Below are 27,132 nucleotides of genomic sequence, written 5' to 3'. Positions count from 1 at the left end.
TAAGTTATTGTAATCAGGAATGCGTCTTTATTGTAGAAGCTAAAAAATTTACTGAATCATACTGGATAAATGATCATACAAATTATTTCAAAAAATCTCTCTATTCCAAGAAAATTCAAACTGCATGAATTCATTGAAGTTGCTTGCGTCATAGTTGAAGCAAAAATGAAATGAACTTTTATCATATTATCAATTTCACTCAAATAACGACTGAAAGGGAAATCTATGTACTGCACAAAATGTGATTAACAACGCACCAAAATTGGTATCGTCTCCAAGGTCCTTTCCATTTCGGAGCATACATTCACCCAACAGGCCTTCAGGTTGAGGGTACCCTGTTGTTTTAACTTGTCCTCGGATCTTTGACATAGTGTTTAGCATGCCCAACTTGGCTCTGTAAGCTTCAAAATAATATGAATCATTTAAAAGACATGAATGTAGCCTAAAAAGATATGCAAACAAGTTTACCAAATAAAGTCTCATAAGAAAAATTTGCCATCACTCAGAAACTTTCAAGTCATTTTTATTGAGCAATTAATTAAATTATTAATACATAATATGGCACTGTGCTGAACTGGGGCTGTGGCCTGCTCTGGGCTTCGTGTCTGTGGATTCACTTTCAATCTGTATGCTATTCGCTTACTTCTATCGTTTGTCTCTCTCTCTGCACATCAGGTGTTTGATGGTCTTTTTTTCAAATGGGTTCATTTGGGTTTATTTGTTTTGTGACTGTCTGTAAGGAGATGAATCTCAAGGTGTTATAATAGTGGTTCCCAACCTCCAGGCCGTGGACCGATACTTTGCCGCGAAGAATGCAGCGGTGGCCGGAACACACCCAGCACATCTTTAAGAAAAAAGCCGAAATAAACAAGCTAATTAATTAGGTGCCACCCGGCATGTAAATGTCGGCCCAGATCTGGACCAACATTTAGTGCCAGGCGGCACCTAATTAATTAGCTTGTTTATTTCAGCTTTTTTCTTAAAGATGTGCTGGGTGCGTTCCGGCCACTGCTGCACCCCTGCATGCTTCGCAGCAATGTATTGGTCCGCAGCCCGTAGGTTGGAAACCACTGTTTTATAATGTATAGATACTTTGACAATAAATGTACTTCGAAATTTAAACTTTGAATTCTTGTTTGATTTTGAACAACCATCCATGAATTTTGCTGGTTATGCATGCATTATCTTTCAAATTTTTTTCCTAAAATTCAAGGTTGAAAAAGTGTGCAATGTGTAGTGAATTATCGTCATTGCCAGAAGGGAGGGTTCACCAGCAGCTGAGAGCTGGAGTTAGCATTAACAGTGCACTAAGCATGTGAATTTACCAGAAGTACACTGCCAAACTGAAAAGAAAATCACAGGCCTATTTAAATTTTAAGAAATACAACTTACAAATTTCTCTGACAGTAATAACTGGAAAACGGGAGGCCAAATAAATATAAGATGGCATTATAAAATGGGCTGAACGCAATGGAATATCCAACATCAAATTGTTGCACTGAGCTTGATTATGTTTCCATTAGTGTCCATAAAAATTAGTATGTATGGATGTATAATAGTTTGTTTTTTTCACCTCACCAATATTATACTATATTAAGTAAAAACATTGTATCCTTTATTTTCTGAAATCTGCAATATTAGGAAAACATGCACAAATGTAAATGAATTGTACTGCCTAAAAAAAATGGTAATCAAATTTCCAGAATGACTAAAATGACCCAAAATAGTAATTGTCATTCCATTCCGGATGAAGAAAATTTTAAATTACATAACCTTTTTTTTCCAGCAGTTAAAAATCTTAGCCAATAAAGCATGCTGATTTAAAATGTTCATTTACAAAAAAAAACATCTGTAATTGTTTTAAGCAAGTTACTTGAATATTTTCAGAAACACGAACGTGCAAGACGATGTTGGCTGTTGTTCATGATCTGAGATATACAAGATCTCAATCCTGAGGCATTATCATGGACAGTGCTGAATATGGGCCAAGGGTTCCTCAAATGAGAAGAATTAAAACTAGCTGGGGTTCTTGTTCTTATTAACATCAGAGAGGGATATTTGCCAAAGATTAGAAATAGCTTATTTAATCAGAAATAAACTGCCCAGGACATGGAAGCAAATAGTTTTGGCTCTGTCATTTTAACCTCAATTCCATGTTAGTTTCTTTAGCACTGATGTGTTTCTCTCCTCCACCTCCATTAAATTCTTCAATTGATTTGACAAATATAAACCCACTGCCAACAATTGTTCAAAGAACCATTTTCTTTCACAAGATCACAAAACAAAGGAGAAGTAGACCATTCTGCCCATCGAGTCTGCTCCACAACTCCACCATGAGCTGAACTATTCTCTCATCTAGTTCCAATTTCCAGCTTTTTCCCCATATCCCTTGATACCTTGACTAATTTGATACCTATCAATCTCCTCCTTAAATACCCTCAATGATCGGGCCTCCACAGCTGTATGTGGCAACGAATTCCATAAATCCACGCTCGATGTTGGTAGCTGGAGGTTTATGGCACAGAGAGTTTCTCCCTTCTGCCGCCCGCTATCGGGGACTATCGGGAGTCGATTGGAACTTTGAGACCTTTTTATTTTACCATTCTCATGGTCCGCTCTTTATAAAGTTATGGTATTGCTTTGCACTGCTGTAACTATATGTTATAATTATGAGGTCTTGTCAGTGTTAGTCTTTGGTTTGTCCTGTTTTTTTGTGATATCACTCTGGAGGAACATTGTATCATTTCTTAATGCATGCATTTCTAAATGACAATAAACGAACTGAGTGTCCTCATAATCTAATATAATAATCTAATCCTCTGGCTAAAAAAATTTCTCCTCATCTCTGTTTTAAATGGGTACCCTCTAATTCTAAGACAGTGGCCTCTTGTCCTGGACTCACCCACCAGGGGAAACAGCCTTTCCACATCTACTCTGTCCAACCCTTTCAACATTCGAAATGTTTCTGTAAGATCCCCTCTCATTCTTCTATACTCTAATGAATACAGTCCCAGAGCCGACAAACACTCCTCATATGTTAGTCCCTTTAAGTTACTTTCAACAGTCTAAGATCATAAGAAAATGCTTGCTTTAAGATTCCTTCACTGAAAGGCAGTCATTCTCTCAGCAAGTCAACTACCATGGCATATTGCATCTCTAACAAATGCTTCCAACATTACACAGACCTTCACTATAGTTATGCTTCTTTGATATAAAATTTCATCCTGCTTCAAAGTCATTGCAAAACTGCACCAGGATTTTGTAGCTTCCATATAGCTCAATTTCTGTGTGAAATGCATGATCTTATTTAAAATTTAAAGGAGTTTAGAGAGGCAAGTCTTTTTCCCCCACTCACAGAGGATGATAAATATTTGGAATTAGCTGCCAGAGGCAGATTACAATATTTAACAGGCCATTTGGACAGATACTTGAATAGGAAAGTTGTGGAATATTACAGGCCTAATACAGGCAAATTGGATTAGAATAGAGAAGCATTGCAGTTAGCATGGTCATAAAGGCCTGTTTCAGTTCTGTACTTTTCTATGTGCATATCTAGAATCCTGACCCCTTTTGTTAAGCACTTGTCCTTTACTAAAATGGACAAGGTTCTCACTCTCTTGTGCAATAAATGGTGTTTGGCACTATTCTGCTCACCCACTGAAGGTTTTCACTCACATCTTTCCTGTTCAATGTGACTCTTCTCCCTGCATTAGCAAAAGCCCTAGCCTCATTGTAAAGCAAATAAGCAAGAGATCAGAGTAAAATGTCATTTAGAACACTAATTCATACCTGGATTTGGCTGCAGGTACTCAGTTGTTTTAGACAAAACTTCCGCCACAGCTTTACTTGTAGCTTCTATTTTCTTTAAAAAAAAGGTAAAAATAGAATAAGCAATATGCCACTGCTTCTCCCGGTCACTGTAATCTCCTTCAGCCAAGAGCGTAAAGTTATAGCTAATCTTATGCAAGCCTGAACTTTAAACACTCTATCACCTTCCCGATATGAGCTTAAGTTCTAGAAGTTATTATCAAAGTATCCGCTTCTTCACTGCTTTCTTCTTAAAATGTGCATCTTTTAATCCAGCACGTGGATGTCCCCTAATACCATTCTGTGACTGGAGGTCAATTTTGATGATGCTCCTACGAAGCTCCTACGAATGTTTTTATAAGGTTATTGGAGCTCTGTAAGTGAAAGCTTTAGTTATTACAAAACTGCTCTCCAATAGCTTGGCAATCCTGATGGCTTATCATCTGGCTGACCGAGTGCAGTTTCTCATTCTTGCTTTAAACTCAGCAGGGCTCAGGATCAGTTTTATTATTACTGACATATGTTGTGAAATTTGTTGTTTTATGGCAGCAGTACAGTGCAATACATAAGTACACACACACACACACACACACACACAGTGGATTCCAGTTAATTGGGACATGTCGGGACCAGTACACTTTGGCCCAGTTAAGTGGCTGCCCCCAATTAGCTGGTTTCGTGGATACAGGTTAAGAGGTATATAAAAGAAAACTACTGTTTTACTCAGTAACAAATTATGTATTTAAATGAAATGCAGAACCAATTAGAACACTACCAATGTTACTACAGTACTATAAAACTGTGTAGTAGTACCTAATAGTTATCAATGGAGAAATTCATCCAATGTACGCTGCTGTATATGGGGTGACCATTCTAGGCAGCTTACTCACCTTTGGTCCCTACCCGACACTCAACTCTCACCTGTGGCTCCAAGCAGCTGTTTGTATGCGACAGTGGGCACACCTCGGTACACCACATTGATTGGCGGGCTAAGCCAAGTGATGGCAGCTGGTGAAATAGGGAGACGTTGTTGCTAGCATGTAAAGTCAGCTCCAGCAGACTGCATGGATGAGATAAACAGCGAGATCCAATGGCCGAGAAGATGATCTGCAACACTCTGTGGCGAGTGATGGGCATGATAAGGCACAGAAGTTGTTATGGTTATCTACTCCAACCAAGGACAACCCCAGTTTGTGACGACTACTCGTACCACTGGACCTAAACTTCTGAGGTTGAGAGAGTGAAACTATTCCAGTGCAACGGCTTTTCCACTTTAAAGAACTCTTCCACACAGATTTCACCGTCATCGTTGGATATGGCAGACAAACAACAAGCTGCCGTGTTCTATAGCTTGACTGTAAAAGAACAAAATTAGAGCAGACATCTAGTATAGATAATGGACTGCGTTCATACAATGCTTCTGACGATTGCATCCTCCAAATCTTCATTTTCATTGTAGCATTCAAGATGGTTATTGACAACTTCAAATTCTTCGTAGTCCCTAAAATGTTGAAGTAGTGAAGTCATTTCATTTTCACGTCTGGCCATTTCTCACATCTCCAAGCCTGAATGTTTGAAACCACAGTGAGCAAAGCAGTCCTGAATAGCCTTACTGCTGTTTTCTTGCCAACTTCCAGTGAGAAAAATCTCTGCATTTTGTACACAAGCCCATACAACTGATGGTATTTTAAAAGTGCCCATTCTCAGCATGGTGTAGTGTCTGATGCATGTAACTGATGCTAGTTACAAACTATTTAGCAACAGCCTCCTGTCCCAATTAAGTGGCACAGTGTCTCAGATAAACGAAGGAAATCCAGGCTATTTACTCAATCAGCTTTTACAGTTTAAGAGTTGTCCCAAATAAGTAGGGCACATGTATTTACTTACATACACACACATACACACACACACACACAAAATAGATATATATATGCACACACTATAGTATATACATATATTTTTGGAAGAACAAAAACTAGAACTTTTACTTACAACAGCAAACAGTAACCACGTTTCTTACAGCCATGCTTTCTAGATCATTCTTTCATCTCAGCGCATGCTCTGAACTATATATAAATAAAAATACACATATATACAGTGGTATGCAAAAGTTTGGGCACCCCTGATCAAAATTTGTTACTGTGAATAGCTAAGCGAGTAAAAGATGACCTGATTTCCAAAAAGAATAAAGTTAAAGATGACACATTTCTTTAATATTTTAAGCAAGTTTACTTTTTTATTTCCATCTTTTACAGTTTCAAAATAACAAAAAAGGAAAAGGGCCCAAAGCAAAAGTTTGGGCACCCTGCATGGTCAGTATTCAGTAACACCCCCTTTGGCAAGTATCACAGCTTGTAAATGCTTTCTGTAGCCAGCTAAGAGTCTTTCAATTCTTGTTTGGGGGATTTTCGCCCATTCTTCCTTGCAAAAGGCTTCTAGTTCTGTGAGATTCTTGGGCCATCTTGCATGCACTGCTCTTTTGAGGTCTATCCACAGATTCTCGATGATGTTTAGGTCAGGGGACTGTGAGGGCCATGGCAAAACCTTCAGCTTGTGCCTCTTGAGGTAGTCCATTGTGGATTTGTTTAGGATCATTATCCTGTTGTAGAAGCCATCCCCTTTTCACCTTCAGCTTTTTTACAGACGGTGTGATGTTTGCTTCCAGAATTTGCTGTTATTTAATTGAATTCATTCTTCCCTCTACTAGTGAAATGTTTCCCGTGCCACTGGCTACAACACAAGCCCAAAGCATGATCGATCCACCCCCGTGCTTAGCAGTTAGAGAGGGGTTCTTTTCATGAAATTCTGCACCCTCTTTTCTCCAAACATACCTTTGCTCATTGCGGCCAAAAAGTTCTATTTTAACTTCATCAGTCCACAGGACTTATTTCCAAAATGCATCAGGCTTGTTTAGTTGTTCCTTTGCAAACTTCTAACGCTGAATTTTGCGGTGAGGATGCAGGAAAGGTTTTCTTCTGATGACTCTTCCATGAAGGTCATATTTGTGCAGGTGTCGCTGCACAGTAGAACAGTGCACCACCACTCCAGAGTCTGCTAAATCTTCCTGAAGGTCTTTTGCAGTCAAACAGGGGTTCTGATTTGCCTTTCTACCAATCCTATGAGCAGTTCTCTCGGAAAGTTTTCTTGGTCTTCCAGACCTCAACTTGACCTCCACCGTTCCTGTTAACTGCCATTTCTTAATTACATTACAAACTGAGGAAATGGCTACCTGAAAACGCTTTGCTATCTTCTTGTAGCCTTCTCCTGCTTTGTGGGCATCATTTATTTTAATTTTCAGCGTGCTAGGCAGCTGCTTAGAGGAGCCCATGGCTGCTGATTGTTGGGACAAGGTTTGAGGAGTCAGGGTATTTATAAAGCTTTGAAATTTGCATCACCTGGCCTTTCCTAACGATGACTGTGAACAAGCCATAGCCCTAACAAGCTAATTAAGGCCTGAGACCTTGGTAAAAGTTATCTGAGAGCTCAAATCTCTTGGGGTGCCCAAACTTTTGCATGGTGCTTTTTTCCTTTTTTTCCACACCAAAACTGTACAAATAATACACTAATCTTGCTTAAAATGCTGAAAACACACATGCGCGCGTGCGCGCACACACACACACACACACACACACACACACACACACACACACACACACACACAGCTTTTATAAAGCAAAGTGCATAAAACCTTTTGCATAGTATATATACATTCATACATACATGCACATACATATAGAATATCTATGGTTCCTTAAAGTTATTTATAGCCGGGGGTGGTAATGAGGACAAGCTCCTACTATCTATTAAATGCTCTCAAATAGCCTCTGAAAACCAAGTCCCGCTCCTGGCCTTCATGTGTGGTTTAGCTACTGAGCCTGGTGGAGCCGTTTCTACTGACAGGAAAAGGGGCAAAGGCAGGTTACTGGAACCTTAAAACCAGTCGCTTCGGGCAGATGGGGCTTGTCAGCCGTGGTTGGCAGCTCATCTACGAGAAGGAAAATGCTGATCTCAAACCTCCGCTGCCTTGTGGTTATACCCACTTATGGGGAAGGCTTCGGGAGTAAACCCTGAGGGAAAAATCCGGAGGCTGGAGTCCTGCATGGAGTTTAATGCTGACAGGCAACTCCTATGATGCTGCTGCCACCAAACTGTATCGGTCTCAGCTGTTCCTTTGGTTCATCAGATGCTTGGAGGACGGGAGGTTGCTATATGGGCAACAGCTTGCTGTCAATCTCCTACTGCCCAGGGTTACGTATCTACACAGCTAGGACGCAATATGTAACCCTGACCGACAGAGGCCTCAGACTCAGACAGACAGTACCTATGTATACAGATACACAAATAAGTAGTGCAAGAGCAGCAAAATTTGTGAGGTTGGTTCGTGGACCATTCAGAAATATGACAGCGGTGGGGAAAAACATTAAATTTGAGTCATCAGGCTCCTTCATGTACTTCCTTCCAGATTTTAGTAACGAGAAGACGACATGTCCTAGCTGATGGCGGTGTTTGATCATAGATGCTGCCTATTTGGGACATTGCCCCTTGAAGACGTTGTTGATACTGGGGAAGCTAGTGCCCAGGATGGTGCTGGCCAAGCTTACAACCCTCTGTAGTTTCTTTTTCCCATCCTGTGCATTGGCCCATCCATACCAGACAGTGATATAACCAGTTAGAATGCTCTGTACAGTCTTCTGTGACACTCCGTTTCCAGTGACCCCATCTCACTCACAGTGGCCTTTTAGCAGTGCTCCTTTTGAACTAGCCAGGACTCTGGTTTCCCTGTTCTTTTTAAACTCCACGGGAACCCATTTCCACTCTTCTTTTAAACTCACTTGGAGCACTGTTTCCTGTGCTTTATTAAACTCATTTAGACCAGCTTCCCATGTCCCTTTTAAACTCACCAGGTTCTATTTCCTGTGCTCTTTAAACTCACCTGGTTCACTGAAAAGTTTATTAAAACTTCTAAAATAAAAAGTGAATCAGAACTAGGTTAAGATATTAATTGGAGTAACATTCAATAGTGCAGAAAATCTGCCAATCCAGCACCAAGTCCCGAGAGTGACAGATCATCAGAGTTTTACTGTATTAAAGTACCATCTGGGCTTTATTCAAATTCTATAATTGCAGAAGAATGCCCTAATTTTCTAGGCTGCATAGATCACTTAAGATGAACAGAGCTTGGAGAACTATCTTTTGATAATTTATTCCATATATGACCCATATTCATACTGAGAAATATTTCTGGAAAATTCAGGGTCTCAAAAGAAATATAGTATGATTGTCAATAAAGTAAGCCAGCCCAAAATAAGAAATCCACACACAACTTATAATAGCAAATACAACTGGGTTTTCTCTGATGAAGTCTCTAAAATGAGAACATAAGAAATAGCAGGAATAGGCCGACCAGTGGCTTGAACTTACTCCGCCACTCGATAAGATGATGATGAATCCAAAATTGACCACTTTTCACTCCCTCTGTATAGCCCTGACTCCCTCATCATCTGTCAATTTCCATCCTGGATATAGCCAACAATGTCCCACTGGGAGAGAATTCCAAATATTCATGACCCTCTGACAGAAGAAATTCCTCTTCATTTCCACCTTAAATCAGTGATTCCTCATTTACAAGCTACGTCTTCTGCTTGTACATAACCCCAACAGGGGGAATACCTCCATCAGTGCCCCTCAGAGTATTATAGGTTTCATTAAGGTCACCTCTCATTTTAAGATCCACTGATCATTTTCTCAACCTGCTCAACCACTTGCCAGATTTAACATGCTTCATCCCAAGAATCAACTTAGTGACCCATCTCAGCTCCACCTTACAGTACCAGTATATCCTTCTGTAAGTGTGGAGATCAAAGAGTAAACTTAGTACTCCATGTGTAGCCTCATTAGCATTCTGTAAAGTTGTATCAAAACTATCCTACTCTAATACTCTGAAGTGCACAAGTTATTAGCTTGCCTACTTACGTGTGTGTGTGTGTGTGTGTGTGTGTGTGTGTGTGTGTGTGTGTGTGTGTGTGTGTGTGTGTGTGTGTGTATGTATATATGTATGTATATATGTATAAAAATGGAGATCCACCCCCCCACCATTACTTTATACCTTATAAGCTTTTTAAATAGCTCTTTGCAGAGTCTTTGTGCCCCCTCAACTTCCCAATCCACCTCCCTTTGTACAATCAAGTTTGGTTCTAATACTCTGTTCCTTAATTTAAATCACTATTATCGACTGTAAGTAGGTGGTCTCACAGAGCTAGTGACTCATGTTTGACGCTGATCTCCGAATGCCTCAGAAGGCAGACTTTTCTTGCTTTCCCTGTAATTGCCTGAGTTTCCTCTGGGTCCAGTGGTTTTGGTCCAAGTAAGGTAATTAGCCACCGTGAACTGCCCCTAGTGTGTGGCTGAGTGGTAGATTCTGGGGAGAATTAATGAGAATGTGGGGGAATAGAAAATAGGACCAGTGCAAACAGGTAATTGATGGTTGGTATGGACTCGGTGGCTTGAAGGGCTGTTTTTCTCTGTGCTAATCATCTGCTGCAAATTCCTAAAAGTTTCCTTTGGCCTATCAGATTCTTCACCAATGTATGTGCCTAATTTGTTCAGTTAGCCTTCATAGAGAGCTTTTCTTTCTAACTTGAATATACTTTTGCTTAGATTTTCCTTAAACACTGTTAAGTACCTTTTTACCTTTTGATCTATTTTTGATCCAGATCTGTCTTTATACCATTATATTAGCCAAAACGGTCAGAAACTTACCTCTCTGATTCAAATTTCTGAGCTTTGCAATGAATTTGAAATTCTACCATGCGAATAGCAATCACTCTTTCCTACAGGATCCCTTACTATGATATTGTTCATTAATCTTATTAAACACTACCCAATCTAAAATAGGCTGCTTCCTCGCTGGGTCACAGAGAAACTATCCCAAATGCACTGCGCCTTTGTCTTCAAGTCTACCCTTGCCAGTTTGATTTGCCCAATTGTCTACCTGCAGAAACCCTGAATTAGATTCCATAGCTGCCTATTTCAGTAAATTACTTTTTTAAAAAATTACATACGAACAATACTCCATTTATTGACATTATATATTCACACGATTCTTAAATCATTCCATTAAACAATGAACAATACAACTATATACCAAACAAAATGTACTCAGACAGGTACTATATAGTGAGCACTTTTTTAAAACCTTAAAAAAACCCAGTTAAGTGACTAAGATTGCATTGAGATAAGTAGCTGGTGTCAGACACCGATATCCCAAACTAAATCTGACTCACTGCTGTAAACAACTGAACATGCTTTGGGCCATGTGTAGGAGGAAGCAAGAAGCACAGTCCGTCAATCTGGACTGCACTTGAATATCTCCTCACATCACACAGAAAACTTGGGGCAACCCACACCCCTTCAACTCTGGCCTCTGTAGTTTTATCATTTTAAAATGCTCCACCACTCAAAGTCATACTTCCAGCATTCCGAGAATCTGGAATTTTGCTTCTCCCACTCCCAATGCTCTCTACCTCACTATCCCCTTTAAAGGAAACTTCTAAAACCTATTGAATCACCTATGTGGCTCAACAGCAAATTTTGCTCAAGCCTTCTAGCAAAGTGCTTTGGGTATTATACTTAATTAAAGGCACTATAAAAATGCAAGGTGGTGCCTGTTATTTCTGTGCAGTAAAACTCCAGTACAGAATTTGGGAATAGGCATTCTTAACAATGATTATCTTCTACTTTCAGTGCATAAATTGAAAATAAAGAATTTCATTTAAAGAAATGCAAAAATAAAATAATTTTTCAAAATAAGAAAAATCACTCATACTGATTTATGAATTAGACAGTAGGTGGCACCCCATGTTTTGGAATGAGTCAGAGCTCTAACTTCCCTGTGGTACTTAGATTAATCTGTTTACTGAAGAGAATAATGCAATGTCAATATAGAAATAGCCCTTTAGACAATTTCTGTTTTTTGTCTTAGTCCCAAATTCAAATCATGACTCATAATTTGTTATGATTCCCTTCTTACAAGTTACGATTCAATTCCCTGCTGCATCACAGTTTGTTGCCAGGTAGCATGGAATTGTGTTTAAAAAGACATTTATATCAGTAGTTTATAGAAAAGCTACCTGTGATGATAATAAACTTCATTTTTATTATCATGTGTTGGGCACGTGGCCAAGTGGTTAAGGCATTTGTCTAATTATCTGAAAGTCGCGAGTTCGAGCCTCAGCTGTGGCAGCGTGTTTGTGTCCTTGAGCAAGGTACTTAACCACATATTGCTCTAATGTCTGTGCGAGGAGTGGCGTCCCACACAGACTTCCAATCTGCGCCTTGTAAAGCATGAAAATGCCCGACGCCGGCCTCTCATGTTCTGAGTCGACGTTCACTCACCCCTTTATTATCATCGACCACCAGAAAGTGTCCATCACTCTTTACTATGCTGATAATTAACATAATTTCAAAACTAATTAAGGGATTGGAAACGTTTTCTCTCAGATATAATACCTAAAGTACACAGGACGTGCCAAGTTCAGTCGCCGCCCTTATTGTTTTTAATGAACTATGAGCCATAATTCTTACATAGCAGTATATTCACTTACCCGTTCCATCTCCACAAAGTCATCGTCTAGCTTTGTCCCCTCAGCTCCGCCCATTTTCTCACTAACAAACTGTAAAACAAAATGTGAACAACAATGTCAGGAAGATAGCTTTACACACAGGCAAATATATTGAAATGCTTAAATGCAATACATTTAATTAAAATAAAAACTGCTCCAAATACAAGGCAAGACTCTGCAAGTAGACATGGATATAGTAGGGAAATCCACTGAAATAAGAGGAATGGAGATATTACCGGTTGATGTAACCTTTGTCACTCCTGTAACATCACATTGCATTTATCATGACTGTAGGAGAGCTGTCCATTCGGAGAACTTGGGTGGAGGCACTGCTCTGAATAGGAAGTAGGGAAGTTGAGAACCATAAGGAAAAGTGTGCACCACTAAAATGGACTGCAGATGAGGGCAATGAAAGGATAAAAACTTAACCAACTTTGATTACTATTCTTGGTGCGTGTCGCTATAAATGAAATAGAGAACGTGTAAAATTGGATGAGGTGGCGCCAATGTGCTGAACAACCTTATACCTGTATGATGACAGGAGTTCAGTGTGAGAGGAGTTACAATGGAAAGGATGAATACCACTCTCATGGTAACACAAAGCAGACATGCATGGTAAACAACAGGTAGGGATGCAACATAACCACATAAGAAATAGGAACTAGAGACCTAAGGCCACCTGGCCCGTCGAGCCTGCTCCGCCATTCAATAAGATTATGGCTAATCTGGCCATGGACTCATCTCCACCTACCTGCCTTTTGCCCATAACCTTTCATTCCCCTACTATGCAAAAATCTGTCCAACCTTGTCTTAAAAAGGACCAAGTCTCCAATACCAGCCAAGACCTCAAGTGCATACAATTGCAAAGTTACACAGAGCTACTGCATTTCCAGTATATCTTGCACAACTGCTTACTATACTGGTTAACACTACACAAACTCAGCCTTTCCACACACGTCACCATTATAATCATCTTGCAAAGCTGCTGCGCATTAACCTGCTTGCCAACATCGAACCAGGTTTGGACTTGCATTGCATTCAGTTCAAACTACAGCATGGAAGAACAAAACTTTCCTTTTCCGTTCCCACCAACATTCTCTGGCTTCAGCCTAGCTAAGCGCCTGTCATGCTTTGACAAATGATTGGCAACCTCAACACTTCCTTCCCTCCTGAGCCGACATTCCTACATGGCAATCAATCAATTGCCAAGTCTGCATTCTTGTGTTTCCAGTGCATCAACCACCTGCACCTTGTCTTATTCCATATCGTGACAAAACTCAAATCCATGCTTCCATTAAAGATGAATTTCTCTAATGGTCTACTTCCTTCCTGCATCATCACAGCCACCGATTAATCCAAATTGCGCAACCTGTGTCCGGTGCGCATTTACTATTCATACAGCCCCCTCCCAAGTACTGTCTGACCCTTTCTCCTTACTATTACAGTTTTGTTGCTCTTCATGCAAAAGTGATTGGTGTATGCAGTCTTTCCCCCACATCAGTTTCCTCACTGTCCTTTGTACTTCTACAATATCCTCTCCATTCTGCATTCTCAGTGACCAATCTGTACACAACACTGGCCTGGCTGGATCCACAATACAGGATCTCATTATGTCAACTGCAGAGTTTAATCAGGCCTAAACTTGCTCTTTAGTAGATTAAAGAAAACTTTCATCTAATTTGAAACAAGTATATTTTGGCACTTGCTTTGTTCTACAAAACATTCATTTTCTCAAAGGTGATCAGCTATACAGCGGTGATCGTTTCGATCTGCGAACTGCAGGAATTAAGGTGGGGCAATTCACATTATTTTCTCTCCCTGTGTAGAGAAAGTAAATTCACACCATATGGTCTCAATGATGAGCCTCCTTTGAAAGAAATGTAATAACGCACACTTAGGTTAACCCTTGCTCCCAATCAGTGAGGCTCCCTGCAGGGAAAGGAATTACTGAATTTATCTTTTGATAGCTTGACCTCAAACCTCAAGCCAATATTTCTCTTGGAAAAATGTGCGTGACAAATTTGTTAAAGACTTGTTGCACATACGAGTCACAGTAGCTACTCTGCTGAACCTGCCTATGCAGGTATTGATGTTCTTCACAGGCGTCCTCACATCAGACTCCTTATTCTCCGTGTAATCTATTCACTATTCATTACCAGTTCTATATTCCACCACACTTTACACCATATCCCGAAATGGTTTTATTTGTGATATACTTACTGTCCCTGACTTACAAACTTTACCAGGACAAACACTTGTCATTACTTTTATAGAATAAAGCAACTCAATTTGGACCGTCAGCTCTGATAGATATTCTGATATTGTTCTTCTAAATCTTCATTGCATCTTCTCCAATTCCACTATAACCCTTTAATTATAGTTTATAACATACACTAGCTCTGCTATACCTCCGTGCAGTTTAATCAAGACTGTATTAAACTGAGACATAAGAAACACAGATGCTGTAGTCTGGAGCAACAAACGATCTGTTGGAGAAACGCAGCAGGTCGAGCAGCATCTGTTGGAGTAGGGGTGGGGAAGTCATTGTTCACAATTCAGGTAAAAATCCTGAATCACGATGCAGTCCTGACATTGGGTTTCTACCCAAAGCATTGACAACTCCTTTCCCCTGGCTGATGTTGCTCAACCCACTGATTGTTTACTATTCTATATTAAGAATCCACTTCTCAGTCCAGACACCATAATGATATGGTACATTACATACAAATTGAACTCATTGGAACCAAAATGAAAATTTTTTGTCAAGAGGCATTTAGCACTGAGGAACTTGTCTGTTCGCTCAAAAAGAGCAAAGAGCAAACCAGAAACCAGAGAAAATCCACAGATGCTGGAAATCCAATCAACACACACAAAATGCTGGAAGAACTCAGCAGGCCAGTCCTGCCGAAGGGTTTCGGCCCCAAATGTTGACTGTACTCTTTTCCATAGATGCTGACTGGCCAGCTGAGTTCCTCCAGCATTTTGTGTGTGGTGCAAAGAGAAAAGCAGAATTTGTGCTTCAGCAAAGAATTGAGTTTTCTCCACTTTATCTAAAAAGTTTATACTTATTACTGAATTATATTCTTCAGACTATAATCTGGCATATTAGGACAGGACAGTGGCGCAGCCTCTGTCTACTGCTCTAGAGGCCTGTGTTTAATCTTGACCTTTTGTAAAGTTTGCCTGCTCTCCCTGTGACCACCTGGTTTTCATCTAGGTACAAAACTCACAAAATGCTGGAGGAACTCAACAAGCCAGGCAGCATCTATGGAGGAGAATACGTAATCAATGTTTCGGGCTGAGACCCTTCATTGACTATTTGCATCCCTACCTGCTGCCTGGCATAGACGTTTTCTGAACTGCAGAGTTCCTTTAGCGTGTTGTGTGTGTGTTGCACAAGGTTTCTAGCATTCATAGCAACTCATAAACGTGAGAAAGCCTGCAGATGCTGGAAATCCAAAACGTGGGAGAAAATGTCCTTCTTCAGGACTGACGAAGGGTCTCAGCCCAAAATATTGACTGTTTATTCACCCACAGATGCTGCCTAACCTGCTAAGTTCCTCCACTAGTTTGTGTGTGTTGATATGTAGAACCTATTGTGTCTATTTCTTCTGTTTTCCCTCCGCATCCTGAAGCTGTGCGGGTTTATAGAATTATCGGCTGTTATAAGATGTACTCTGTGTGTAGTGGTGGAAGCTGAGGGGAATTAAAGAGAATGTGAGGAGAACCATAAATGAAATTATTGGAGGATTAGTGATTGCATATTGGTTGTGTTGAAGGACCTGTTCCCTGTTGTATTACTCTATTGTTCAATCTCATTCATGTTCACATATCCCTCACTGAGAGCCAGAAAGGACATTTGCTTCTCAAACACACCAAGTGAAAACGGTTTATGCCAAGAAATTATCCCTTTGCCAGTGGTTTGTTATTCTGTGTGCCCTCTGAACATTCTCCAACACATGCTGTAATCCCAGGGGAATCCTTACAAACATACCCACATTGAGGGGCAAGTGGTTGTGCTTTAGGTCAGGACCAAGTCGCTCAGCACCTGGCAATCCAATCCCTGCCGACACCAGGCAGCAGGGAACACTTCTGGAAGCACTGGAAAAGTTCACTGAAATCAATCTTGACCAACTTCAAATATTCGATGATTCCTTTGAATTGGACTGGAAGGAGTCCTTACAGCTGCTGAACACATGTTCAGCTACGCAAGATTAAGAGAAAATGTTAGCTGAAGAGGGAAACAATGCAACGGTGCTGCAATGAAATCAGTCCTGCGTCATGATTAACATTACGATCTATCTACCCTGCATACGTTTGGCAAACATTAGCATTCTATGCGTTCACACTCTTATCAATATATTGGCCAATGTGAACCTTGCTACTAATGCACATAGTTGTCAACCGCTTGGAACTACATGGAATGCCTAATATAAGCAGTGGATCACGGCACATTAGGTCTCACTGCTCAAGTAACCTGGGTTCAATCCCGACCTCTGCTGCTGGTTACATGAACTCAGGAGGAAATGACAGATAAGTTGATTCATCATCAGTCTTCATGATGGAGGAACCTAATGGGCAGGCTTACAACAATATGAAAGAATCTATAGCAACCATAATGGGCATCGTACTGCAAAAATGAACGGGACAAAGGCAGGTCCCAATGGTCTGCACCCTGGAAGTGGTTGCAGGGCCAGAGGACCATTGGACAAAGGTTTTCACAATCCACCTAGTTACGGGAAGGTGCCAACAGACTGGAAAACTGCAAATATGATTCTGTTGTGCAAGGGGGAAGGAAGCAGGTAAAGAACTGGTCTGTTATCTTGACATAAGGCAGGAGTAGAGAAAGTGTCCGACACCTGAGCTGTTATTAGGGAATGCGACAGGCAGGTGACACTTTGCATCTAGGAATCATAATGCCGTTAGTTCCAAAGTAAATATGGAAAAGGATAGGTCTAGTCCTTGGCTTTAGATTCTAAATTGGAGAAAGGCCAATTTTGATGGTACTGTATCAGAAAGGATATGGCAAGCGAGGATTGTGACAGGCTGTTTTCCAGCAAAGGTGTACTTGGTAAGTTGGAGACCTTCAAAAGCTTGTATGTGCCTGTTGGAAGAAAAGGTAAACCTTGGTCTTCAAGAGACTCTGGTTAGGGAAAAAAAGGAGGTGCATAGCAAGTCTAGGCAGGCAGGATCAAATGAGGTACTTATGGAGTATAACAAAGGCAAGAGAACACCGAAGAAAGAAATTAGGAGAGTGATTAGTGGACTGAAGATAGTGCCAGCAAACAACACGACCAAAGATAATGTCCTTCAGATAGTTCACGAAATTACTTCTTTTACTTCTTTCAAATATGATTCTGGTACTAAGCTGTTATGTGCGAGTGGAACATATGATTTTCATTTCGATGGTGTGTTTTCATGCCGATTTAGCGATCCGGCGCCTTGCTGTCTCTGAGGGAGTTCGCTGAGGTCTCAAGTGGAATGTAGGGTCTGGAGGCTAAGAAGCCTGGAGACAAATCGTTAGCCCACGACTGACTCCACTTCTCACCGATTAAAGTGTTGAGCAAGATTGAAATCAATGACGATGAGAGTGGAAGGACAGCAGGTGTTCAGCACTGTCTACCTGCGCTTGACCAGTCCCTCTCTCGCTCTCATTCACTTCCGCCAGAGGAAGGCGCCTGTCTTTGATCAGTCCTCCTCTGCTCCCGGAGAAAGGTGCCTGTGTTTGCCTGGTCTCTCTCTCTCTCTCTCTCTTGCTCGATACTGCTGGAGGATAATGCTGGTGTTTTGGGTCTTGGGCAAGGTTTAGTCAACGTAGTTTGTGGACTGGACTCTGAAGTTCATGTTATCTGGTTACTCCTTTTATTTTTAATGCCATTTTATGTGCTTTTGGTTGGGATAGACTGGTTCCATGGCCTGCAGTCAACAAATGATACAGAGCAAAATTGAACTGAACTGAACTGAACTGAGCTGAACTGTACTATTTCAATGACTCTGTGGTTTGATATTTTTGCCATTTGTGTGATTTGTTCTTTTTTTTTGCACATTGGGTGTTTGATGTTTTCTTCATCCTTAGTGACAGGTGACATATCAGAGGAATGGAAGATAGCTAATGTTGGTTCGCTACTTAAGATAGGCTCTAAAAATAAACCAGGAAATTATAGGCTGTGAGCCTGATATCAGGGAAAGTTATTGGAAGGTATTCTAAGATATATGAGTGATTGATTAGGGATAGTCAGCATGGTTTTGTGTGTAATAGGTGTGTCTAATCAATCTTACAGAGTTTTGAAGAAGTTACCAGGAAAGTTGATGAAGACAAAGCAGTGGATCATGTCTACATGGACTTTGGCAAGGTCCTGCATGGGAGGTTGGTCAGGAAGGTTTAATCACTTGGCATATAAGATGAGGTAGTAAATTGGACCAGACATTGGCCTTGTGGGATAAGCCAGACAGCAGTAGTAAATGGTTGCCTCCCTGTCTGGAGGCCTGTGGCTAGTGGAGTGCTGCAGGGATCAGTGCTGGGTCCATTGTTGTTTGTCATCTATATCAATGACCTGGATGATAATGGTGGGGTTAACTGGATCAGTAAATTTGCATCTGACAAATTGGGGGGTACTGGAAAGCAAGGAAGACTATCAGGGCTTGCAGCAGGATCTGACCAGCAGGAAAAATGGCAGATGGAATTTAATACAGACAAGTGTGACCTGTTGCACTTTAGCAGGGCCAGCCAGTGTAGGTCTTCCACAATGAACAGTAGGGCACTGAGGAATGCAGTAATGAATACAGATCCATAATTCATTGAAAGTGGCAGCATAGGTAGATGGGATTGTAATGAAAGCTTTTGGCACATTGGCCTTCATAAATCAGTGTATTGAGTACAGGAGATGGGATGTTATGTTGAAGTTGGAAAAGCTGTTAGGCCTAATTTAGAGTATTGTGTGCAGTTTTGGTCACCTACCTACAGGAAGGACGTAAACAAGGTTGAAAGAGTACAGAGAAAATTTGCAAGGATGTTGTTGGGACTGGAAGACTCGAGTTATGGATATGGATGGTTATCGTCGGGGTGCAGGTGGATGGGGCAAGGCAGTTTAATTAGTTTGGCATGGACAACAGGCCTGTTTCTGTGCTGTACTTTTCTATGACTCTAATTACGCTGTTCAGCCCATTCAGTCTGTTCCACCATTCCATCATGGCTGATTTGCTATCCCTCTCAAGAGGCCATTCTCCTCCCTTCTCCCTGTAAACTTTGATGCTCCCAGTTAGCAAGACCATATCAACCACCGCCTTAAATATACCAAATGACTTGGCCTCCACAGCTGTCTGCAGCAAAGAATTCTACAGGTTCAGCACCCTCTGGCTAAAGAGATTCCTCCTCAGCTCTGTTCTAAAGATACATCCTTGTATTTTGAGGCTATGCCCTTTGGTTCCAAGATATCCAACTATAGAAAACATCCTCTCAATGTCTACTAAGCGTGATCTGACCAGTGCCTTATGAAAGCCTTACATCCTTGCTTTTGTATCCTAGTCCACTCGAAATCAACACTAACATTGAACTTGCATTCCTTACTACTGACTCAACGTGCAGGTTAACCTGTAAGGAATCCTGCATGAGGACTCCCAAATTCCTTTGCACCTCTGATTCCTGAATTCGCACCCAATTAGAAATATTTTATTCCTTCTACCAAAGTGTATGACTATAAACTTCCTTACACTGTATTCCATCTGCACATATACTATTGGCAAGACACTGGAGTCTATGATCAGTGAGTTAGCTTGTCATTTGGTAAAGCTTAAATAATCAAGTCAAGATGCTTGTATGAAAGGTGCATCTAGACTGACAAATTTGTTAAGATATTTTCATGGCTGTAACAAGCAGTGTCATTGAAGGATGCTGTAGATGTGGTGTATTTGGATTTTCAGAGGGTATTTGACAGGGTGTCAGAAAAAAGGCCGGTGTAACAGAGAAGAGCTTGTAGCATTGGGTAGACTTGTTAGCATGAATTGGAAGAGTAGTTAGTGAGAACATCAGAATAAACAGGTCATTTTCGGGCTGAAATAATGTAACTAGTAGCATATCCCAAGCGTCAATTTTGGCCTCTAGTTATTTAAAATTTATATTAATGACCTAGAAAAGTCTGTAGATGACACACAAAAAAATATAGGGACATCCATGAGGATATTTGAACTGCACAGGATACAGCTATATAGAGTGAATGGGTGAAAAGTTGTCACATTGAGTTTAATATTGTAAGACGGGAGGTCTGGTAATCCAGTAAGAGGAATCTGATGGCAGACTATTAACTAAATGTAGAAAAATTGCTGATGAACAAAGTTCAAATGAATCTATGTCTTCTTGTGCACAAAATGCAGTATTTCACAGTCAAGTGAATAAGTGACGATCTTATTGCAAATGGGTTGGAATTCTGAAATAGGAAACTATCGTTATTGAGGCTCTCTGTGGGTCGGAATCGACAATAATATTCTGCAATAGCTGTCTACGTGGTACTCAAGTCACAGCACTACGTTACGGAGAGCAAACTGTTGCCCATGCAGCAGGCCCCCCTTCTTCACGCAGCTGATGAGCCGAGAGAAACGCGGAGACTGATGCAGTTTGGCGGCGTTGCAGGAGTTGCCAGTCAGTGTTGCGGTGTTCAAGGGGGAAGTAGAATAATCTTTGAAAGGTCAGGAATTTGAGTGCAGTGGAAAGTTAGCACAAAACAGGAAATGGGGCCTTGGGCAGGTCAGCTATGATCATATTGGATGGCAAGGCAGGCTGAGAGGCTGAGTGGCTTACTTTGTCAAAGTGGCTCCTTTGTCTGTACGCTTGCTCCGTGACAGCACATCCTTCCACTGGATATTGTGGTTTCTTCTCACAACTAGAGATATGTTGTCAATGAACTACCACAACTTAGCCCTGCTGTTGTTTGGTGATAGGAAAATCTTGGTGGGGAGGAGGGAGGGGGAAATGGAGGGGGTTTGAAGAGAGGAGAAAATGGAGGGGGCTCAATTGGAGGGGATGCAAGGGAAAAGATTACAATGAACTAAGTGGAGGATGGAAGAGTTGGGACAGGATCTCCTGTAAAGGAAATATGAATATAAACAGCCAAAATACATCTCAAGATGTGATCAATCATACCAATCCTAGGATATTCCTTCAGGACTTCCTTGGGGCCGTGTCCTAGCCCAAACATCTCCAACTGCTTCATCAGATATTTTCATACAAAGCAATCTGTGGCGGAAATAGCAGCTGCTAGGAATCTTCCATAAGTTTATGGGTAAAGGCAGAATACCACTGGGGTTTAAATATATTTTTTAGGCCGGTTGGTGGCGCAATGACATTGGTGCCGGACCTGGGAGCGGAGGTTCCCAGGTTCGAAACCAGTTGGGTCCGCTCCCAAGTACGTTTTCCATCCGTGTCGGGTTGAGTGTCAAGATCGCAACTCGACACACATGCACAGATGTGCACGCACGCACACGCAGATGCACACACCAAAAATAAATAAATAAATATTTTTTCCTTTTAAACTCCAAACAAAAATCAGTACCATGGGGAAATGCAACATTAGACTGGCAATGAGGTTCCTGGACTAAGACCAATGAAACCATCTTGGGAATAGATCTACAGAAGCCAAATTCTTTGAATACCACCACAAAATGACCAAAACTGAATTCGTGCAATGTTTGCATTAGGCCGTATTATGTTTAACTTCGATTTTGACACATTTGGTGTTTGAAGTCAAATGCAGCAAAAATGAATTCCTCTTTATGAGTCACTGACAAAGATTATAGGAGAATACATGATAAGAGGTAAAATCTGATTATAAACACTTAAATGAGTCAAAAATATCAGAGTAAAAAATGAATTTATATGTAATGTGCTATATTATACCTGAAAGGAAATGATCGTATCACTAATCTCAAACTGTATTGTTCAGATATTGAAAATCTGAAATAAAGCCAGAAGACACTGGAGGGAAACTCAATAGACAAGGCAGGATCTGTGGGGATTAAAAACAGAGCTAATGTTTAAGATCAATGACTTTACTGGAGAAGTGAGAAAACGACTGACTTAATGTTGCATTATGGAAGAACGGCAAGAACAAGGATTATATCTGTGGTAAGGTGGACACTAAGTTTGTCTGTGTAACACAGTTACTTTTAGTGCCAATAAACTGAATCAACAACTGATTTGAATAGAACAATGTTCAGGAAATTTCTCCACACTTGGGACTTTGGTGGTGCTGCATCAGCAGATTTTCTGGACTATTAGATGTTGTGCAAACATTAGCATTCAATAATCTTCTAATTCAATCTTTTTGGAAGATGTTACACAACAGGATAATGAATTTTCCATTGAAACTGACAATTATCAAGGGGCATAGGAATTAGAACCAGTTGAGTTTCAAAAGAGATGGAAACTGGGGCCCCAGTGTGCCAGATTCTGAACCAGTGAGATTTCAGAATCGTCAGGTAATCAGAGTTTTACTGTATACACTGAGAGAAGGATAGGGAATTTTGAACAAAGCGGTCAGAGTGGGTTGATCCAGTTGTAGATCATTGTTCAGTGACAAAGAGTGGTTCCGAGTTGCCTGTCCATTTAACTCTATCCCACTCTCGCTCTGATATACTTCAGTTTCCTAAACCAACGAAGCCCAATGCAAGCCCTCAGAACAGCACTGTCTTTCACTTGAGCACTTTACAGCCCTTGGGATTCAATATTGAATCTGGCCATCTCAGACAACCAGTCATCCATCTGTGTTGTAATCAGCCAGTTTAATGTAAGACCTTCCACCTTAAATAGCTTTTCCCTCTTTGTAGCTGTTATCTGATCTGCTAAGTATCTTAGAATTCTCTTTTATTTCCATTTTCTAGCAGCTTCTGTGTTCCTCACTTTATAGTTCCACCAGCTTCTGTTGTTTGCTTTTTCTCTAATTGGCTTCTTTCATCTTTTGAGCAATTTTGTCATTGAGAACCTTGATCTCCATCCAATTTCAGTCTAAGAGCTTTATAAATGCCCCTAATATATCTGCCTCTACCAAAAGACCATAATACAAAGGAGCAGAATTAGCCCATTTGGCTCATTGCTACTGCTCTGCCATTCCATCATAGCTGATTTATTATCCCTCTCAATCCTATTTGCCTGCATTCTCCCTGTGCCTTCTACCACTCTGGCAGGCTGTTCCATACATCCACCATCCTCTGTATAACATATTTACCTCTGACATCCCCTCCTGTATTTGTCTCCAATCACCCTAAAATTACGTATACTGGTATCAGCCATTTCTACCCTGGGAAAAAGTTTCTGATTATCCACTCAATCTATGTCCTTTACTAACTTGCACACTTCTATTAAATCACCTCTTATCCTCCTTTGCTACAAAGAGAAAAGACCTAGTTCACTTAACCCATCCTCATAAGACATACTGCCTAATCCAGGCAGCATCCTGATAAATCTCCTCTGCACCCTCTCTAAAGCTTCCACATCCATCTTATAATGAGGCAATCAGAAATGAACACAATATTCCAAGCACGGTCTAACCAGGGCTGTATAGATGTGCAACAGTATCTCCCAGCTCTTGAATTCAATCCTCCTCCCCCAACTGAAGGTCAAAACACCAGACACCTTCTTAACCACTCAATCGACTTGTGCACTATGGTTCAGGGATCAATGGACGTGGATCCCCAGATCCCTCTGTTCATCCACACTGCTAAGAGTCATGTCACCAACTCTGTATTTACCTTTAAATTCCATCTTCCAAAGTGAATCACTTCACACTTCCCTGGATTGAACTCCATTTGCCCCTTCTCGGTCCAGCTCTGCATCTTGTCAATATCCCATTGTAACCTGCAACTACCTTCTACACTATCTAAAAGTCTACAAACGCCAAATGAAATTTAGCTGCTGTCATGCCTTGTTTGTAATTGCATCAGTATGTTAGACCTAGGAAGTTGAGAACTGAGGGTATGATTGTGTTGAACACTCAGCTGTGATCAAGAAACAGCAGCCTGATGTAGGTATTGCTATTGCTGTTGATATATGGAGAGTAGAGTAGTGGATTAAGCACGTATCCTTTAAGTTGATTGTCAGAAAGGAGACGTTATTTCTGATCCCCACTGACTGTGGTCTCCTGATGAAAAAATTAAGGATACAGTTGTAAAGGGAGGTACAGAGACCCAGGTTTTAGAACATGTTGATTAGAACTGAGGCTATGATTGTGTTGAACACTGACCTGTAATCAATAAACATCAGCCGGGATGTAGGCATTACTACTGTCCAGATGATTCAAGGTTGAGTGGCGAGTCAATAAGATTACATCAGATTTTGACTATTGTGGCTATAGGCAAATTGCAGTGGTCCCTGGTCCTTGCTGAGACACGAGTTAACTCTAGCCATAACCAAACTCTCAAAGCACTTCGTCACAGTCGATGTAAGTGCAACTGGGCGATAGTCATTGGGGCAGTTCACCTTGCTCTTCTTGGAACCTCTGACTGCAGCAATGACAGACTGAAGATGTCCTTGGACATTCCGACCAATTGGCTGGCACAGGTTTTCAGTGCCCTACCAGGTACACCATCAGGAGCCAATGTCTTACGAGGATTCACCCTCGAAAGATGTTCTGACGCCAGCCTCCAAAACAAAGATCACAGGGTCACCAGATTCACACGGGTGCAGTTTTATTCTCCCTTTCAGAGCGTGCATAAAAGGTGTTGAGCTCATCTGGGAGCAAAGCATCACAGCCATTCATGATGTTTGGTTTCACTTTTTAAAGACTCCCTGCCAGAGTTGACGTTCATCCAGTTCCGTCTCCTACTTCAATCGGAATTGGTTTTTCATTTTTAAAATGACCTTCTGCAGGTTGTACCTGGACTTCTTGTATAGTTCTGAATCACTGGTCTTGAATGCCACAGATCTACCCCTCAGCAGACTATGAATCTCCTGGCTCTTCCATGGCTTTTTGTTTGATTATTTCCTATATGTTCTCAGAGGCACACACATTCATTGGCCATGCATTTGTCTGCCAAATCATCCTATTTTTACTTTCACTGACATGTCCCACAGGCAGCAACCCCGAGAGCACCATCTTTAAAGTACTTCTTTTCAGCTTCTTGCCTAGCTCTGTATATTCTCTCTTCAGAATCACACTCCTTTTCCTACCTCTGTCATTGCTACCAACATGTACCACATCTTTAGGCTGCTCATGCTTCCCCTTTAGAATGCTGTTGACCTGATCTGAGACATTACTGATCCTGGCACCTGGGAGGGAAATACCATCCAGGTCTCTTTTCTGAATCTAGATATTCTGTGAGATTACAATACATTTGTGAAATTTAAGGAAATTATTAATTCTGTCAATTATTGCATTACCTTCGATTTATTGATAACATTAACATATTACTTATCTGATTCACTGTGGTGAGAATCTATCCTGTTACCAAGTTCATGACTCATTAATGTAAACACAAAACCCAGAAAAATAATTTTGGGTTATTGAAAGTGAATATAATCAATAGCTGCTTTCTGTCTCATGATCTTATTTCTTAGCCATTTTCAAAAACTAAATTGCTTTACAATTTTGTTCAACGCAATGGATATTTTCTAATCTGGTTGGAAACATGGACAATTCAATATATATCTAGTTTCCTGGGAGATTTATGGACACAAGAATATATGGTGCCTTGTAGAAGTATTCAGCCCTCAACTCCTGTTCACATAAGTAGTATTACAATCAGGGATTTTGATCAATTTAACTGAGATATTTTATTGGTGAATCACATGCCCTTTTTTTCCACAGCAGAGCCCAAAAATCAGGGAAAATTGTAAAGCATGAAAACTAAAAATTTGAAAACTGAAATGTCAGCAGTTCAAAAGTATTCATCCCCTTTAGATTAGTACTTAGTTGAACCACCTCTCACAGCTATTACAGACAGTACTCTTTTTGGATAAATCTTTATTAACTTTGCATAATATGATGGAGCAAGATTTGCCCATTCCTCCTTGCAAAATTGCTCAAGCTGTGCCAGGTTAGTTGAGGAATGGCAGTGGACAGCAAACTTGAGGTCTTGCCAGAAATGTTTGATCGGGTTAAGGTCAGAACTCTGACTGAGCCATTCAAGGACATCAATTTTCTTCAGTTGAAACCTCTCCAGTGATGCTCTGGTAGTGTGCTTTGGGTCATTGTCCAGCTGAAAGATGAACTTCCTCCTCAGTTTAAGCTCTCTGGCAGAGGCTAGAATCTCTCTGGATTTAGCAGTATTCATCATCCCATCAATTCTGGCCAGATTTACACTCCCTGCTGCTGAAAAGAATCCTCATAGCATGATGCTACCTCCACCAAACTTTACGGTATGAATGGTGTTATCTGGCTGCTGCACAGTATTAGATTAACACCACATGTACTGCTTAGTGTTAAGGCCAGAAAGTTCCACTTTACTCTCATCTGACCACAAGATCTTGACAGTATCTTTTGAGTGACATTTTTCAGTCTTTATGGGCAAGGACAGGCTTTTCTATTTTTAGCCAGGGCTTCTTCCTTGTCATTCTTCCATTAATACCCTTTTCGTGCAAGGCTTTAGAGATTGTGGAGCAGTCATCTGGAACTTCATCTCCAGTTGCAGCCACTGAATTCTGCAGCTCACTCAGAGTGACTGTTGGCGTCACAGTAGCCTCTCCTACAAGTGCCATTCTTCTCTAGCAGCTAAGTTT

General features: G+C 40.8%; 1 protein-coding gene across 9 annotated transcripts in view; it reads right to left on the bottom strand.

Moving 5' to 3' along the window:
* Positions 1-27,132, bottom strand: part of sh3gl3a (SH3-domain GRB2-like 3a) — a 143,292-nt gene that overhangs the window by 18,184 nt on the left and 97,976 nt on the right. For 5 of the 9 annotated variants that reach the window (XR_011889073.1, XM_072278321.1, XM_072278323.1 and 2 more), the window contains exons 2-4: positions 12,411-12,479; positions 3,790-3,862; positions 258-401 (exon numbers count right to left, since the gene is read on the bottom strand). Coding sequence is in view for 8 of the 9 variants with exons in the window: in XM_072278321.1 (XP_072134422.1) it covers positions 258-401; positions 3,790-3,862; positions 12,411-12,479 (286 nt within the window). In the remaining variant the exon portion in view is untranslated. Of the gene's footprint in view, positions 1-257; positions 402-3,789; positions 3,863-4,697; positions 4,915-12,410; positions 12,480-12,664; positions 12,687-21,222; positions 21,238-27,132 lie in introns of those variants that run through there. The other 4 variants (XM_072278327.1, XM_072278325.1, XM_072278324.1 and 1 more) reach the window with 4 other exon arrangements.

This window comes from Mobula birostris, chromosome 14, assembly GCF_030028105.1.
Source record: "Mobula birostris isolate sMobBir1 chromosome 14, sMobBir1.hap1, whole genome shotgun sequence".
Classification (NCBI taxonomy): domain Eukaryota; kingdom Metazoa; phylum Chordata; class Chondrichthyes; order Myliobatiformes; family Myliobatidae; genus Mobula; species Mobula birostris.
This window is presented reverse-complemented; position numbering and strand designations above follow the sequence as displayed.